Raw genomic sequence first — 16,765 nt, 5'->3', positions numbered from 1 at the left:
TATGTGAATTGGATGCTCCAAAAAAAAAAAAGATAGTACAATACTTTCTAGAGTAGGAATGAATGAGAGAGTTCCTATCTCATTGAAATAATCTAATGATGTTATCAAAATGAAACAGGACAGTTTATCTGAGCCTGTGAGTCCATTGATAAGGTAGTTATAATTGGTATCATACGTTGCAATAGTTATGTGTTATGGGATTATGAAAGATACTTGCAAGGTAATTATTTTATTTGCTAATATAAAGTTTGAACTCTTATTTTTATTTTTGCAGTTAAAATATTTGCAACAAGAAGTTGGAGATCAAGCCGTAGAAATATGTGTGGTCTATGAATTGAACTTGTATTTTCTACCAGCATTTCAATAACTGTAAACACTCTTTGCTTCTTGGACAACCAAGGATCATTCTAAACTTTAGATTCAGTAACTATTCCCTGCTGATTTGTCTCAGTATTAATTGTATTCTTCAGTTACTAAGGAGTTCATTTAATGCTGACATGCACTTTTTTTATTTCAGAGCCTCTAATACCTCCAGTCTCAGGCTGCACTCCATTTTTGTCATTCTGTAGTCTACTAGAGTAATTCTTTTACCAATTGTTAATTAAATGAGCTATTCTTCACACTTTATCCTTCTGAGTTTGTCTGGCTTCAGTCTTGGCTTGAACCATTTTCGTCCTGGAACCATGTCGAAAATAGCTTGACTCCTCTACCATTTGCCTTCTCCATGTAGTTAGTTCAAACCTTCATAAATGCATATTTCCTGAGCAAAGGACAATGCCATGGTGGTTTTCGGACCTTTGCATTATATTGTAAAAGATTAATTTTTTAAATAAGTAATTAAGTACCCATGTAATTGTTATTCTTAATGTTGACTGCCATATATGTATGTTTACCTATCTGATGAAAAAAAAAAAGTATTTGAAGCCAATACAGGGTGCTCAAGAGACTACTCAAGAGGCTGAGGTCTGAGGATCAGACATGAAGACAACCCAGGAAGAAAAGTCCATGAAACTTATCTCCAATTAACCACCTGAAAACCCAAAGTGAAGTTGTGATAGAGCACTAGCATTGAAAGAAAAAGCTCAGGGATACCACCTAGGCCCTGAGTTTAAGCACCAGGACCAATCAAAAAAGAAAAAAGAAAAAGCATTTGATCTCGAAGGTTTCCTTTTTCAAACTTTAAGAGAACTAACCTTTTCAGCATACGATTTTAATTATTTTGTTAATATTCTCATTTTTTCCAGTTTTCTTTATTCTTTAATGTCAATGCTCTGTTTTTCTTTCTTCAGTATTAGGTCATATTTTTTTTACTTTTTTTCACTCAAAATTCTTAGTCAACATCATTCACTGTGACACAATACAGTTGGTTCAAAAATGATTGAGTCTCCCTTATAAAATACGTTGAATTAAATAGTAATAGTTTTCAAAGTACAGAAATTTTACCTGCTGAAGTTGGATCTTCTTCATCTGATGCTTTGTTAAGAAGAACATTGGGGAACAAGAAGAGGATGGAGGTGAGGAGTAGGGGTAGGGGAGAGGGAAGGGGAGAGAAAGAGAAAAGATTAAAATACTTCCCATTTCAAAAAATATGACTATAAGCCCCTAATTCTAAAATTCTGCATGCATTAGAATTTTCAAATTATCAATTAATGACAGATTTATGGGTATTTACATAAAATGTATGTATGCTGTTATATTTTAAAATGTACATTTATTACAAAGCCTGTTTCCTGGTCTAAATTTGATGGTTCTTGTATTTGCAAACAGTGCAAGCCTTAGTGTACATAATTAAAAATTATATATTTTAAAATATAATTACATATGACATAGAGATATCCCGCCATCAATTTCTGATTAGCAAAGAGGAGCTAAAAGCACTTCCAATGATCAAACATTAATTCTATGAGAGAAGAGTTATAAATAAAGTGTTATTAATTTTTGAGTGAGTTTGCTAACCATGCTTTCAGAGCACACTGCTGCCAGTCTCATTCTCCTAACCCCCATCTACCCTTCTTTCTCTCCCTCCTTAAAATCTGCCCCCAAAACACATACCTTCACATACACACCCACACTCACAGGTTCTACACACCTCATGATTCAGTATTGATGAGTTCATGGAGAGAGCACAGGGGTGTACAGTTTACAGGATGGACCCAGGTGGTTTAATCATGTGTTCTGCAACCCACACATGCATAAACATGGCTGCTACAGAAGCAGAGGCCACAATATAAAAATGCAGTTTTATCTAGAAGAAGTAGTTCATAACCTTGGATGTTTATTAGTATGCCAAGTTCTGGGCTCCATTTCAAGCCAATTAAGTGAGAATCTCTTTAAATGGTTCTATTTTGTAGCTGGAATTGAGACATTACCAGGTAATATCAATATAAGGTAACATTAAATGTAACTCATTAAAGTGTGAATCATTCGATTCCTGTTTATAAGGGAGAGATGTTTGAGAGCAGCAAGATGCTAAGGCGATAACCTACTGCTGTGTGAATGTTGGGGATGGATCGGGCAATTATAAAGGAGAGACCCACTTTATATGAGTAGCCTCACAATGTTGCCTGGAATTTACTTATTCACCTTTTCACTTCCAGACATGCTCTGAGAGGGGTATAATATCACCGTTGGGTTATTTGACACATGCCAGCACTCTTTTGCTTGATTCATGAAGTATTAAAAATAAGAATTTACTTATAAAGGAGCACTGTTTCCAGCTGACTTGTTAATCAAGAAATCCCTGTGTAGCAGGGAGCAGTCCTCACTCTTCCGCTTTTAGGTTACATCTGCAGGGTACACATTAGACAAGCTTACTTTGTGTCCTGATAGTGTTTTCTTCCCGTACTTTGGCTTGTCTCCTTGGCACATAAAGAAATGGAGAGAGCAAACACAGTTGGTGTACATGGCATTGAGAATATAAATATTTGAAAAGCTGTTTGCTGCTCTGTCGTGTCCAAAATATATCACAGCACATTCAAAGAGGAAAGTTATTGTAAGCTTCCAGGAATTCCCTTTTAGGAAACTGCCAAAGAGGCTTACAGGAGTGTTGATTTACAAGGGTCATTTTTATAATCTCTTACAGTATAGAGATTCAAAATGCAAAAAGAAAAAAAATACACAATTACTTTATGTGTGTGAAATTTATTGAGTTAACAAAGCAACTAATGAGATGGAAATTTAAAGGAAGTTACAGAGATTAAGAGTGACTGAGAAGCTTTACTTGAGAAACATGTCAGTTTGAATTAGAGATTATGTCAGTTTGGCTTGATAACCAAATTCTTTCCATGATGTATTACTTTCAAGTAAAGGGTTGACTCAGTGTCTCCTCAGAAAAAAGGGAAACACTAGATGATAGAGGGGATACTAAGACATGGTCACAACAATTTATAAATAGTGACCAAATCCTTGCTAATGTTGGATGGATAATTGCATTAGGAGAAACAAAAGAAAGTCCGTCTGATGGAAGTGCTGAAGAGAACTCTTTTTAACTAAAGAGACTGAAACAAAACAAAATAAAAGAACTGCTATAATTTGGAAACTTTATTTCCCTTAAAATCTCAACATACAGATAAATAGACCTTCGATATGATCCTGCCACGTCTTATCTCTTAATTTCCTAAAGCAAGAACTTTTAGGGAAGGGCTAGTAAGTATAGAAAGACCAAAGTGATCAAGACTACACTTGAACTTTCTATAGTTGAATATCCCATTGTAAAAAATTAGCAGTATTCTCTCTCTCTTTCTCTCTCTGTCTCACATTCTTACTTGGCTTTCTTATTCACATTGGTGGTCTACCAATTGAGCCATACCTCCAGTTTCTAGTCTGTCATTTTTCTGGTTAATTAAAATTGTACCATCTTTTCTGCCTTGTCTAGCTTTGAATACCAATCCTTCAGGTTCAGCTTCCCATAAACTATGGTTCACACAATTTTATTTCTATGAAGTATTTTATTTTATTTTATTTTATTTTATTTATTTATTTTTTTGGGTCCAGTCGTGGGGCCTGAACTCTGGGCCTGGGCACTGTCCCTCAGCTCTTCAGCTCAAGGCTAGCGCTCTACCACTTGAGCCACAGCGCCACTTCCGGCTTTTTTCTTTTTGCTTATGTGGTGCTGAGGAATCGAACCCAGGGCCTCGAGCATGCAAGGCAAGTGCTCTACCAATGAGCCACCTTCCCAGCCCCTTCTATGAAGTATTTTATTACAGTCTTTTGAAAATATATACTTGTCATTAGCCAATAGTTATACTGTAAGCATATATTCACAAAGGTACATATACAATAACCGGTAGCATACATTCACAAAGGTGCATTTACAATAACCAGTACCCATATTAATTCACGTAATTGTTAGTTATCTGTGTTTCACTGGCAGCTCTATAAGCTAACTAAAAGCGAGTAACAGATGAAACCTACATCCCCATAGTAACAGGAAGGCAAACTCGGCATTTGTGGCCTATATGACATTTCAGGGAAACAGAGTCACAAAGAATGACTCTTCACTCTTCCTGTTTGCTTTTTACATCATGAAACTAACAATTAAAAAAATTCAGTCTGCACTATAGATCATTCCCTTCCATTCGTGAAATTAAGACATGGATACAAAGGAAAACAAAACAAAAGTGATCTACCACTGGCACAAGAACAGACCTCAGGACCAATGGAATAGAATTGAAAACCCAGAAATAAATCTATAGACCTATAGCCATTTAATCTTCGATAAGGGAGCTAAAAAAATAGAATGGAAGAAAGACAGCCTCTTCAGTAAATGGTGCTGGCAAAATTGGTTAACTACTTGTAAAAAACTAAAGCTAGATTCTTTATATCACTCTGCACCAGAATCAACTCCAAATGGATCAAAGACCTCGGAGTCAAAGGAGACACTCTGAAAACATTACAGGATGGAATAGGAGAAACTCTAGGTCTCCTTGGCGCAGGCCGAAATTTTCTTAATAGAGACCCAGAAACACAACAAATCAAAGAAAGGTTGTACAAATGGGATTGTATGAAATTGCAGAGCTTCTGCATGGCAAAGGACATAGCTAGCAAGATCAATAGAAAACCCACGAACTTGGAGAAGATCTTTACTAGCCATACAACAGACAAGGGTCTCCTATCTAAACTGTACTTGGAACTCAAAAAATTAAATCCCCCAACAACAAATCCTCAAAGAAACAACTGCTCAATAAATAAGTGGGCGAAAGACTTAAAGAGAAACTTCTCTGAAGAAAAAAGAAGGATGGCCAATAGACACATGAAGAAATGCTCAACCTCCCTAGCCACAAAAGAAATGCAAATCAAAACAACATTGAGATACCACCTCACCCCAGTTAGAATGGTTAAAATCAAGAACTCTAATAACAACAGAGAAGGGAACCTTACTGCATTGTTGGTGGGAGTGTAAACTTGTTCAACCACTTTGGAAAGTAGTATGGAGGTTCCTCAAAAGACTCCACATAGAGCTCCCCTATGACCCAGCAATCCCACTTTTGGGCATTTACCCAAATGTTTACAAACAAGACCACACTAAAGCTACCAGCATGACTTATTGCAGCATTATTTACTATAGGTAAGATATGGAACCAACCCAGATGCCCCTCAGTAGATGAATGGATCAAGAAAATGTGGTATATATACACAATAGAATTCTATGCCTCCATCAGAAAGAATGTCATTGCCCCATTTGTTAGGAAATGGAAAGACTTGGAAAAAATTATATTAAGGGAAGTAAGCCAGGCCCAAAGAAACATGGTTTCCCTTATTTGCGATAAGTTGTATATGTCTGAGTCAAGCATAAAAGTTCAAATAAGTTGATGTTAGGGTAATTAACATTAAATTTTGTATTCAAATGTTTTTTTTTTTCTTTCATGTGATTGTTTCTAACACGTTTATAAGATTATTTCTTTGTTGCTTTGTTTTTTTCCTCCCCCACAGTATAACCCTTGCTTTCACTGTAAAAAAAAAAAAAGTGATCTACTACCACTGACATTGTGGAAGATGTATTGAAATTAATGTAATGGAGAAAAACAGATAGGAAAGTAGTGTATCTGATCTTTACACTTTAACCAAGTGTAGTTCTCGCATTGCTCATGTCTCAATTTCATGAGGTTTTCTCTAAAATTTTCCAGATCTACTGAATTTGAATTTTGGTGGTTCTCCCAGACTTCTGTATTTTTCAAAATCTCTGCAGGTGTGTGTTATAAACACTAAATAATGAGAAATGATTGTATCCCATCAGTTTGTTTCATTGAATGAAATTGTTGGACATACCATAGAAATTTAGAAGAATTTTTTTTAATCCTTTGAAATATTCAGTGTAGTCAGTTTATCAACTTTCACTGTTTTTTTCTTGTGTTTTGATTTCAAGTGTTATTAGGTATCAATACTTTAAGTGGAGAAGAATTTATTTCACTTTGAGTTAAAGGGAAGACCCTAAGAACTAAGTAAATCTGTCCCCTTTTGGTGGCCAGTCACCAGTGTAGGAAGAAAATACAAAATTGTCACTTTGTATCTTCAGGAGTTGGCTCCAGGATTCCCTTATATATACCAAAAATCTGTGATATCTAAGTTCTATAAATGAAATGACACAGTGTCTGTTTGTAAACCATGCATTGTGTCTTGCAAATTTAAGTCATTTCTCCATTGTAAACAATTTCTCTATGTAAATAATTGCTATAGCATACTATATGGGGGTAGATCATGTGAAATAAAAAAGTGTACATATTAGATACTGAAGCAACTTATTTTGCACTTGAGGCTAGTTCAACATACAGAAGAAGAATGTCTGATACAGAAGGTCCATTCGGTGACAATATTATGCAGGTACAGTCTTGTGTGTTTGGGATGGTAGGAACAATTGGAAATGAATCTTCTTCATACTTGAGAGAAAGTGTCAGAGAAAACCTAGACTCCTATCACTTTTAGATATAGACAAGGAAGCCTGCATCTTGAAAGTAAGTAATAAACCATGACACCAGCTTTGAAAAAAAAAATTCCGGAACTGCTCAAAAGTAAAATAAAGATAAAGAAAACATAATTCTCCTGATACTGCAGAGCCATTGCATGACACTAATCAGAAATCTTGTAGCTATACTTGGACTTCTAGTTCCAAAAAAAATACTCCCTTTATTTTGTAGTATGATATGTGCATTCTGCCACAACAGTACAGATTTTTTTTTGCCATATTGAAAGATATCAGGATTCATAAGAAATCAATGGAGAGCTGGGTGCTGGTGGCTCACACCTGTAATCCTAGCTACTCAGGAGGCTGAGATCTGAGGATCACGGTTCAAAGCCAGCCCGAGCAGGAAAGTCAGTGAGACTTTTATCTCCAATTAACCACTAGAAAACCGAAAGTGGAGCTTGGCTCAAGCAGTAGAGCACTTGCCTTGAGCTGAAGAGCTGAGGGACAGCACCCAAGCCCAGAGTTCAAGCCTTAATGACCGATCAAAAACAAATTAAAAAAAAAAATAAATCAATGGAGAACAGAAGAAATCACAGCCTCCTGACTGTGCTTTCAGAAGGTAAGGGGACAGCTGGCCTTCGTTTTGTTCGCTGGCCTTCCCCCATCAGAGGACAAAGTAAAACTATTCTGGTTTTGAAGTTAGACTTTTTTCCCCTTTTTTCAGGACATTTTGGTGGGCATAGGTTCATGAAGTAGAGAGGTGCTTTAAAAAAGGGAGAGCATCATGCAAACTCTCTTTTTCTTCATTTTCTCTCTTGCTATTTTTTTCAGTAGGTGTCAGCTGTGCAGTTCAATAACTGCCTAAATCCAATAGGCTCTATATTAAACTGAAATAGATGTGACATAGAAATAAATAAACACCTTCCCTACCCAGATTCTGATTGCTTTGTTTGTTCTCAGTCCTTACATATTCGGTTTCTGCCTTACTTATCTTTAGATGCCTTAATTTTTACTACTAGGATTACTCTATTAAAATATTTCCTAAGTTGTTTTAGAAAGAGGTGCAGACAGACAGGGAAAGAAATGGAGGGTGTGAGATTGACTGGAACAAGTTGTAAAGCATGTATGTAAATGTGACAATAACCATCCCCCACTATAAAACTAATGCAAACTATAAATAAAACAATGCACATTTTAGCATATCATATTCTGTTTTATATGTAGGTTGCCTAAATCACCATGAACTATTAATCATTTGGTTGACTATACTATAAGTTCAGTTTCCTGCACAAAATGCTAAAATATTTCTCTAAACATTCAACCATCTATATAATCATTTCTTAAGCAGAACAGTGAAAAATAGACATTATTAAATTCTACAATATTGTAAATATTTTATATAAAAACTATGAAAATAATGATAACCATATTATGCATGTTGTTTATAACTATCTAGGTATTCAATGTCCTAACTGTAAAATGTGTGAGTTTGTGAGCACTATCAAGGTAAATAAGAGTGAACAATTATTTCCACTTTGTAAAGTAGGTCATTAAGTGTGAAATGGTAGGGATAACTATTCAGGGAAATAATTGCATAAAAAATTTAATTTGTTTAGTCTTTGTTTAGTGATAATTGTTCTTTTTCTGCCTGTATTGAGGTTTAAACTCAGACCCTCTTGCTCTTGCCAAGGATTTTCACGAGGGGCTGATGCTCTGTCATTTGAGCTATATCTCAACCATTGTGGCTGATTAATTGTTGTCTGGGCTGGCTTGGAGCCTTCGTTATCAGATCTCAGTTGCTTGAATAACTAGGATCACAAGTGTAAGCTAGCAGTGAGTGACCAGGTTGTTGGTTTTTTTTTTGTTTTTTTTTGTTTTTGTTTTTGTTTTTTTGGTTGTAGGGCTTGAACTCTGGACTTGGGCACTGTTCCTGGGCTCTTCAGCTCAAGGCAAGTGTTCTAACACTTGAGCCACAGCACCACTTCCAGTTTTCTAATGGTTTATTAGAGATAAGTGTCTCACTGACTTTCCTGCCCAGGCTGGCTTTGAACCATGATCCTCAGATCTCAGCTTCCTGAGTAGCTAGGATTACAGATGTGAACTACTGGTGCCTGGCTTGTTTCTTATTCTTAATCAATGGTCCAATGAAAATATGACAAAAAGCTTGAAAATTGCTGACCAATATCTTCCTTGTGAAAAAGTACAAAAAGAAATCATAACCTTATCTCTCCTACTCAATCTTCAGAGGATGTAAATAGTAATTGATTCAACAATTTTAGAATTGCAAAATATTTGAGTTATAGTAAAATATTTAAAACTTCTATTTTTGAAATTTGTACATTAATTTTGAGTTTTAAACTAGATTTAAGAGTGGCATATTTAAATATAGTTGATGGTCTACAAAGAATAATGAAGTATATATGTACTTAGTATGCAAGCCTATATATATATATATGCACACACTCATATATACATTTATACATATATATATATTATTTGTCTTTCCCATACGACTAAGAATTTCATACATGCAAGTTAGCACTTTGTTTTGTTTACCAGATATTCTATAGCTTTCAAAATAGCTCCTGGGACAATATAGTAATTCAAGAAATATCCCCAAAGAAAGACAGTAATAATGGACATGTGGCTTGGCTGTGATGGCTCATGGCTATAATCCTAGCTACTCTCCAGGTTGAGATTTGGAAGATCATGGTTTGAGGCAAACCTTAGCAGAAACACTATAAGACTCCATTTCCAAAATAACTAGTAAAAAACAGAGCTGTAGCCATAGCTCAAGTAGTAGAATGCCAATCAGGCAAGCATGGGCTCTTAAACTCCAGTCCTCCCTGACCCATGAAAAGCAAACATGTTTTATCCAGTCCTTTTTGCTCTTCCATAAAGTTCAACTTCCCTGTTGTACAATATTACCAAACATAGGAAAGAGAAAAACTTATACCTTCATTTGTTTTGTTACATAAAACTACATATATGCAGATATGTGTACAATACAATTTTCTCTCTTGGAGTAGGAGAGTAAAAATATTGTAATGGAGGTTGTTTTAGTGACCATTTATTATCTCATCAAAAGTCACATCTTTAATTTTTAAACCAACTCAAAAGATACCCAAGTATAGTTAACTGATGAAATTGGTTGATTAGAATAGAATCATAAAATACAATTTCTTTACTCGGCAGAAATGCAGCTCATGGGATTTTACAAGGTACTTACGCAATGAATCTCTGTAATGGTAAGTATTTGTGATTTCTGTTTTGCATTCAAGAAAGTAACAAATGAGAAAAATAAGAATGAATGGGAGCCTTGGTTTCATTCTTTGCTACTGACAAAAATATTCATGAACTAACTGTATGAAACTGAGCCAGATTATTAGAAAGATGGAGCATATGCTGTCTTATAGAGTCTACATTCATATTCCAGTTGGTATTTTAGAAAGACTAATTGGGATACATTTTCCTAATTAAAAAGGGGATTAATGAGCTTTAATGACATCACAGAGGAACATTTAATTTAGTTATCCTTTTGAATTAAATTATATTAAATGATTTCAAATCCATTTGAAGATATTTATAACTTTAATTTCTAATATTTATGTCACTCTTCAGTTTATGGATAGCCTCTTCCACCTTCCACTGAATTTTAGGCTGTTACCTGAAACTAATACAACATAGAAACAACCCATATTTTCTAGTCTTGTTTCCCAAGCTGGATATTATCATTCTTCCAAGGGCAATGGTTATACTTTAATTTTGGATAGTGCACATAATAGATACCAGGTACAGATGTTTAGAAAGTCATCCAATTTTAAAGATGAGAAAAGGAAGTCTCCTAAGTGAATTTAATGACTATTTTTACATTATTATTTGCCACATTCAAAGAAGATTGGAAATTAACCCAAAAGTATGGTAAGAGAATCCATGGAGAAAGAAAGTTTCAAGGGGAAAACAGACCGAAAGTTAATGTAAACGATTTTTCAGATTTACCTATCTTCAACAGAACAAAAAACTCTATAATCCATTTTGAAAATCAAATAGAGGAAAGAGTAAATTATTCTAAATGAGAACCTTGCTTGATGTAACTCAAAGAGCCATTAATCTGAGATTATCTGTTCACTGTAAGTTTCAGATGGTCACAGAACCTCTACTACTGTGTTTCATAGCACAAAGCCAGAGAAGAACTTACACCATCAGGCTCATCTTCTGTGGATTTATTTCTGAGTGGGACACAGCTTAGTTCAACCTCAATTCATTTCTCTAAGCTGGACAAATGAGCTCATCTAAAAAGCAAATCTGTTAAAGCAACAGCAACAACAAAGAAAATAAAAAGTAATGAATAAATCAACAATATTACCACAAATCTCAGTGAAAGCATCCACTTAAGGAAACCACAGAATCATTGCACATAAAATGTTACTGTTGGGAGATAGCTAGTGACTAAGAAGGTTGGCTAAAAGATTTGTTGTTACAATGGGCTAAGATTTGCATTGGAAAATAGAAGTATATTCATTAAATCATCTACATTACTATTATAATCACAAATACATTTTGAGGAAAATTTATACCTCAGAATACATATACAGACATTTAACTGTACACTTATAAAATCAAAAAGGTTTATACAGTACATGCTGCTCTATGAATTAATTTTTCTTTTCAAAAGTTACACTACATATTCATTTGTTATGACAACCTATTAAGTGATTATAGACATACTGAGAAATATTTACACTGAGAAAAATATACATACTATTTGTATATGTATACATATTTAGTACATATAAAACAAAATTTCAATATATAATATTTGGATGGTTTCCAGGATTTTATGTCACAAATGGTGTTTGAAAAAAAGTATATAGATTCCATTAAACCCATTAGAGAAGTTTTTTTTTGTTTTGTTTTGTTTTTGGGTCCAGTCTTGGGGCCTGAACTCTGGGCCTGAGCACTGTCCCTCAGCTCTTCAGCTCAAGGCTAGTGCTCTACCACTTGAGCCACAGCCCCACTTCCAGCTTTTCTCTTTTTGCTTATGTAGTGCTGAGGAATTGAACCCAGGGCCTCATGCATGCAAGGCAAGCGCTCTACCACTGAGCCACCTTCCCAGCCCCCCATGGTAGAAGTTTTAAACAAACTGTATTACCAAATAATTTCATTGAATAAGAAGAGTGCCTAATCCTAAAATCAATGTAAATTATTTATTTTTATAAGTAAGGTTTAAAATTATTCTTGTGTGTCCTATGGCATACTTCAGTGATATACTTTTTAATTACATGAAAAAATTGTTTTCATTTCTTCCTGTGAAATTTACTTTCGTGTTTTAGTAAACATGGTGGTGGGTAATCATTGATGGGCTTATCACATATTTAGCTAGCATTTAACACAAATAGAGCTCTGGGATGTATGGCTTTCCTGATCATTCTTAGACTAGGTTTATCTGCCCTGCATCATCTTCTTGGGGAGGGCCTCTCAGTACCATTAGATCATTTGATGAAAATTAAAATCATAAATTTTCAGACTAATCCAAAAAACATCACACTGTAGTTTATTGATTAAACAGAATCATTAATCTGGATCTACTAAGGATATTTTTTAGGGTAGAATTCTGAATAATCTATTTCTTATGGAAAGAAGTTTCACTGGTTTTAGAAATATATATGACAATGTGAAGACAAGAAACAACTGCACTGCAAAATCTTTATATGTGATGTATGGTGAACATGTGCATGTCTATGTAAGAACAAGTAAGTATTCACTGTGGCCAGTGTTAACAGGATATTTGTGATCAGTCTGGAGATTGGGAACCTTTTTAGTAAAATATTGTTCTTTTATTTAGGGTTTAAATTCCAAAGCAGACTCAGATACTTTAAGATTGCTTTGAAGCAATGTTGTCCCAAAATATATACACTTAAACATTTTGGTTTAATTACAAATATGTTTTTGAAACTCTAAATGTTAGAAAAAAATGTGGATGTTCCACTTGAAAAGAGATGACAGTTCTCCTTTGCATGAAAAATTATTTTTTCATATATTTTTAACTTGTCTTTACCATAAAAGGTCTCTACACAAAAGACAGAGCTCAGTCTCAGCTTGCCTGCCAGAAGTCCTCTTATCTAATGTTGTCAGGACTCAGTCCATAGTGAGTTAATGACTTCTGTGAAAGACTTTTTTTCTACCTACAAAAGAAGAGTAAAAATTAAATGCTTTCTTTTCACAATCATTAGGACCTTCTTTAAGAGGAAATACTCAGTGCATATACATTCAGGTGTTAATCAAATGACATTGACAATATAATTTTCTTATCTGCAAAACTTGCTTCCTTAGAATAAATTTGCCTATAATTGGAATGTCTTTAAGAAGCTCAACTGATTAAAAAAAATCTGGACACCTAATTTTAAGACAGTGAAATTGAATAAAGGTGTAGGCTATTCAAGGAGGGCCCATATCTACTTCTTCTTCTTCTTTTTTTTAATCTTTCAGTCTATGTTTAAGAATGGCAGAGAATTGAATTCAAATGTATAAGCTCTATATCCAATATCTAGTATAAATAAATATACAAATAGAATTTTCCCTCTTGTGAATGTATGCTATTAATTTAAACTCTTTTAAACTGTCAAGAAATAGTATATGGTCAGGCACTGGTTGGCTCCCATATATAATCCTAACTTATCAGGAAGTTGATATGTAAGGACTGCAGTTCAAAGCTAGCCAAGCAAAAAATGTTCTTGAGACTATCATCTCCAATTAATCCATAACAAATTAGAAGTGGAGGTGTGTGGCTCAAATAGTAGAGTATGAGCTTGAAGGGAAAAAGAAACAAAGGGAGAACTCAAGTCCTTGAATTCAACCCTAGTGCTGGTCCAGAAAAAAAAAAAAAAAGAGGGATGAAAGGAGAGCCCAGGAGAAGAGGGAAGAGGAGGGGGAAAAGGAATGAAAAGAAAGGACAAAAAGAAAGATAGGAAGAAAAAGAGAAAGTGTAGATAATATCTTGGCCTGAAAACAAAATGCTAATGACTTTTAAAAACAAAATTTTAAGTCCCAAATTAATGTGAAAGTCATTCAGTAAGCCCCCAAACCCAAAATCTAGATATTCTTCAAAACTACAAGCAAAGGAAACACACGATCTTCCAAAGAAAACATGTAACAGCTCTCTCCCAGACCTTACCTCTAGAAAATGACAGATCAATGTATTTCTCTTTATCAAGCTTATGGCTCACAGTTTTTCATTATACTTTATCCTTAAGTAGGCAGTATTGTGCTGTATTCGCTTGTCACTATTTTTGCCAACCTATTCTTTAAAAACTCAGGTTTGTCAAAGTATTTTAAAATGTACTAACAAGTATGCAAACATAACTCCAGGTGTGGTTAACCAGCTTTATTTGCAACAAAACTTTGCATTAGATATGAAAAGTGTAAGGAATTAATTTCCCTTTCCATCCTTTTATTTCCATCTCCTGGACCAGTTCCTGTATCCACTTTCTTCTTGTTGGTATGGTTATTGTGGTGAAAAGGGTGGTCAAGATGTATTGTACTCATGCACTGATACAGTGGAGAGAAACCCCTTTGTGCAACTATTAAAAGATAATACTAACGATGACAATAATAATATAAAAGAGTAATGATGAGGTGGGAAAACAAGAGGACCTGAGACGAGGAGGTCAAGGTTAGAGTGAGGATTAAGAGAATATAACTGGCATGACAGCAATGCTAAAAGTATGCAGGCAACGAGAAAGAGCTATAAAATTCTGAAACCAAGTGAATCCTTAGGGTTGTTCACTTTCCTGTTAACAATAACAACCAAATCCACATGTGGTTCACGTGTAGTTGATTAAAGTTCAGAGGCAGGAAAAGCACATATTTGTTCTCAGTGAAACAATTTCCTTAGTGTCTATCACTAGGATGCTGCCTATCCAAAGAAGATATGTGATGGCTTCTCAGGGGATTTTCCACAGCAAATGACATTTCTAGTTGTAAAAGTCTCTCCTGAAAACTGTCTTTAAACCTTTATAGCCATTCCTCCTGATAATTAGTTTCAGGTTAGAGACAGTAGATTTCAAATGAGCACCAGTGTCAGCCAAGGAGTTACACAGAGTTCACTTAAGCTCAACCACTTATTAGACTAAGTCCTATTGAAAATAATTGAAATGATTAATAGATGGAAAAGATGCCTGGATTCTCCGGACAGTCAGACCAAAATGATTTTGTTCCCAATATTCCCTAGAATGGCTTATGATCTGAGCAAACAACTAATGCCAGTTCTTCAAGAAAGCTCCTACCTTTCCTATCTTTGTGCTACCAAAAAATAATAGTAACAATTCCATATATTACTTAAAAATATCCTCACCTGTTAATTTCGACTGATGCTGTACATTTTCATTACGGCTAGTCTCAAAACTTTTCTCAGCCAGGAAGTCTAATTCCTAACACTGGAATTGCTCTTTCCTTCACTTGATACCCATAGCCTTTTGTTCCCTCTTAAAAGCATTAGCTTCTACACTCCTTAGTAATAATTGATGTGTTTGTCCTCTAAGTATCCCAAGGGAAGACTCGTTATCTCAAGGTTACTGGAAAGGGTAGATTATCCTTCTGAAGATCAGGAAAAGACATCTAGGCATGTTTAATACACATTTGTTAAATGGAAGATCTTAGTGTTCTATTTTTTTCTGTAATTCCATCTTTGTGCGAAGCCACAAGAGCTACTGTTGTTCTATTACATCTAAAACCCTAGTATTAATATGTTGTCATAAATTCCAACTTGGCATTTATTATACCTTTACAAGATTCTCATTCTGCAATCCTATAAAGAAAAATCAATTCATAAGTTATTTGCTCTATGCATAAGAAAAGCTATATTCCTAAGGGGCCAATTCCTAATTATGCAAGCATTACTTACATTACTCATAATTTTCAAATAAAACACAAGGTTCTCTTTTGCCATAGCAAATGAGGTGATTTTTCAAATTATATTTTGAAAGAATTTTTTTTAAATCAAAAGCTGGCAGCTAAATTACCCTCATTTCGAATATTCAAGCATAAGCAGAACAAAAATTCTGACATAAAAATAATGGGTCAGGATTTATTGAACACTTCAATAATGTTGTTAGTGACTGAAATGATGGAAGAATATTCAGGGGTTTAGTTGGTTCTGTGTGCAACTTTTGAACCGGATATAAGATTTAATTATTTACATTAATATCTTCTACATTGCACTTACTTTAAATAAGGCTCTTTTGCAAGTGTCACGTATTCTAATTCATTAATTATCTTAAAAAATCACTTTGCAGCAGGTAGTGTTGTCATTGCTTTACAGGTGAGAACTGGGAGTTGAAAAAACTGGCCCAAAGTAAGATAATAAAGTCAGCCCTGGGTAGCCACTGAAGACATTAGTTCCAGGACACCCTTTACCAAAATCTACAGATTCTTAGTTACCTTACACCAAATGATACTATGACATTTGCATCTAACCTAATATGCCCTCATAGATATTTTAAAACAGCCTTAGCTTATTTATAATCATCAATGTAATAAAATAGTATATAAAATGTCATGTTCACTGTTTAGGAAAAAAAAAACCAGCAGATTAAAGAAGCCTGTAAATACTTCGCTCATTTATATTATTTCCTTAAATATATTCTCCCTTCAGTTATTTAAACCCAGTTATTTAAGGTAGAAGCTGCAGTTACTGAAAAGAAACCACAAATGAAAATCCAAAACATAAACTCAGCCTGACTGGATTTTGAAGTCTATCACCAGGAAGTGGCACTCCTTTCTACAGTGGGTTTCAGTTACCTACAGGCTGCAGAATTCCAGAAGAGCACTCTCAAAAAGAGCACTCTGAAAAACAGTGGAACTGAA

General features: G+C 34.6%; 1 protein-coding gene across 2 annotated transcripts in view; it reads right to left on the bottom strand.

Annotated features, from left to right (window-relative positions):
• Edil3 (EGF like repeats and discoidin domains 3) overlaps window positions 1–16,765 on the bottom strand; it is a 412,239-nt gene that overhangs the window by 269,167 nt on the left and 126,307 nt on the right. Inside the window, exon 3 of one of the 2 annotated variants that reach the window (XM_042690926.1) lies at window positions 1,444–1,473. The exons of the other annotated variant lie outside the window; for it this stretch is intronic. Coding sequence (XP_042546860.1) covers window positions 1,444–1,473 — 30 coding nt within the window. The remainder of the gene's footprint in view (window positions 1–1,443; window positions 1,474–16,765) is intronic. 2 annotated transcript variants of the gene reach the window in all.

This window comes from Dipodomys spectabilis, unplaced genomic scaffold (genome assembly GCF_019054845.1).
Source record: "Dipodomys spectabilis isolate Male_0828 unplaced genomic scaffold, ASM1905484v1 ptg000140l, whole genome shotgun sequence".
Taxonomy (NCBI): Eukaryota; Metazoa; Chordata; class Mammalia; order Rodentia; family Heteromyidae; genus Dipodomys; species Dipodomys spectabilis.
This window is presented reverse-complemented; position numbering and strand designations above follow the sequence as displayed.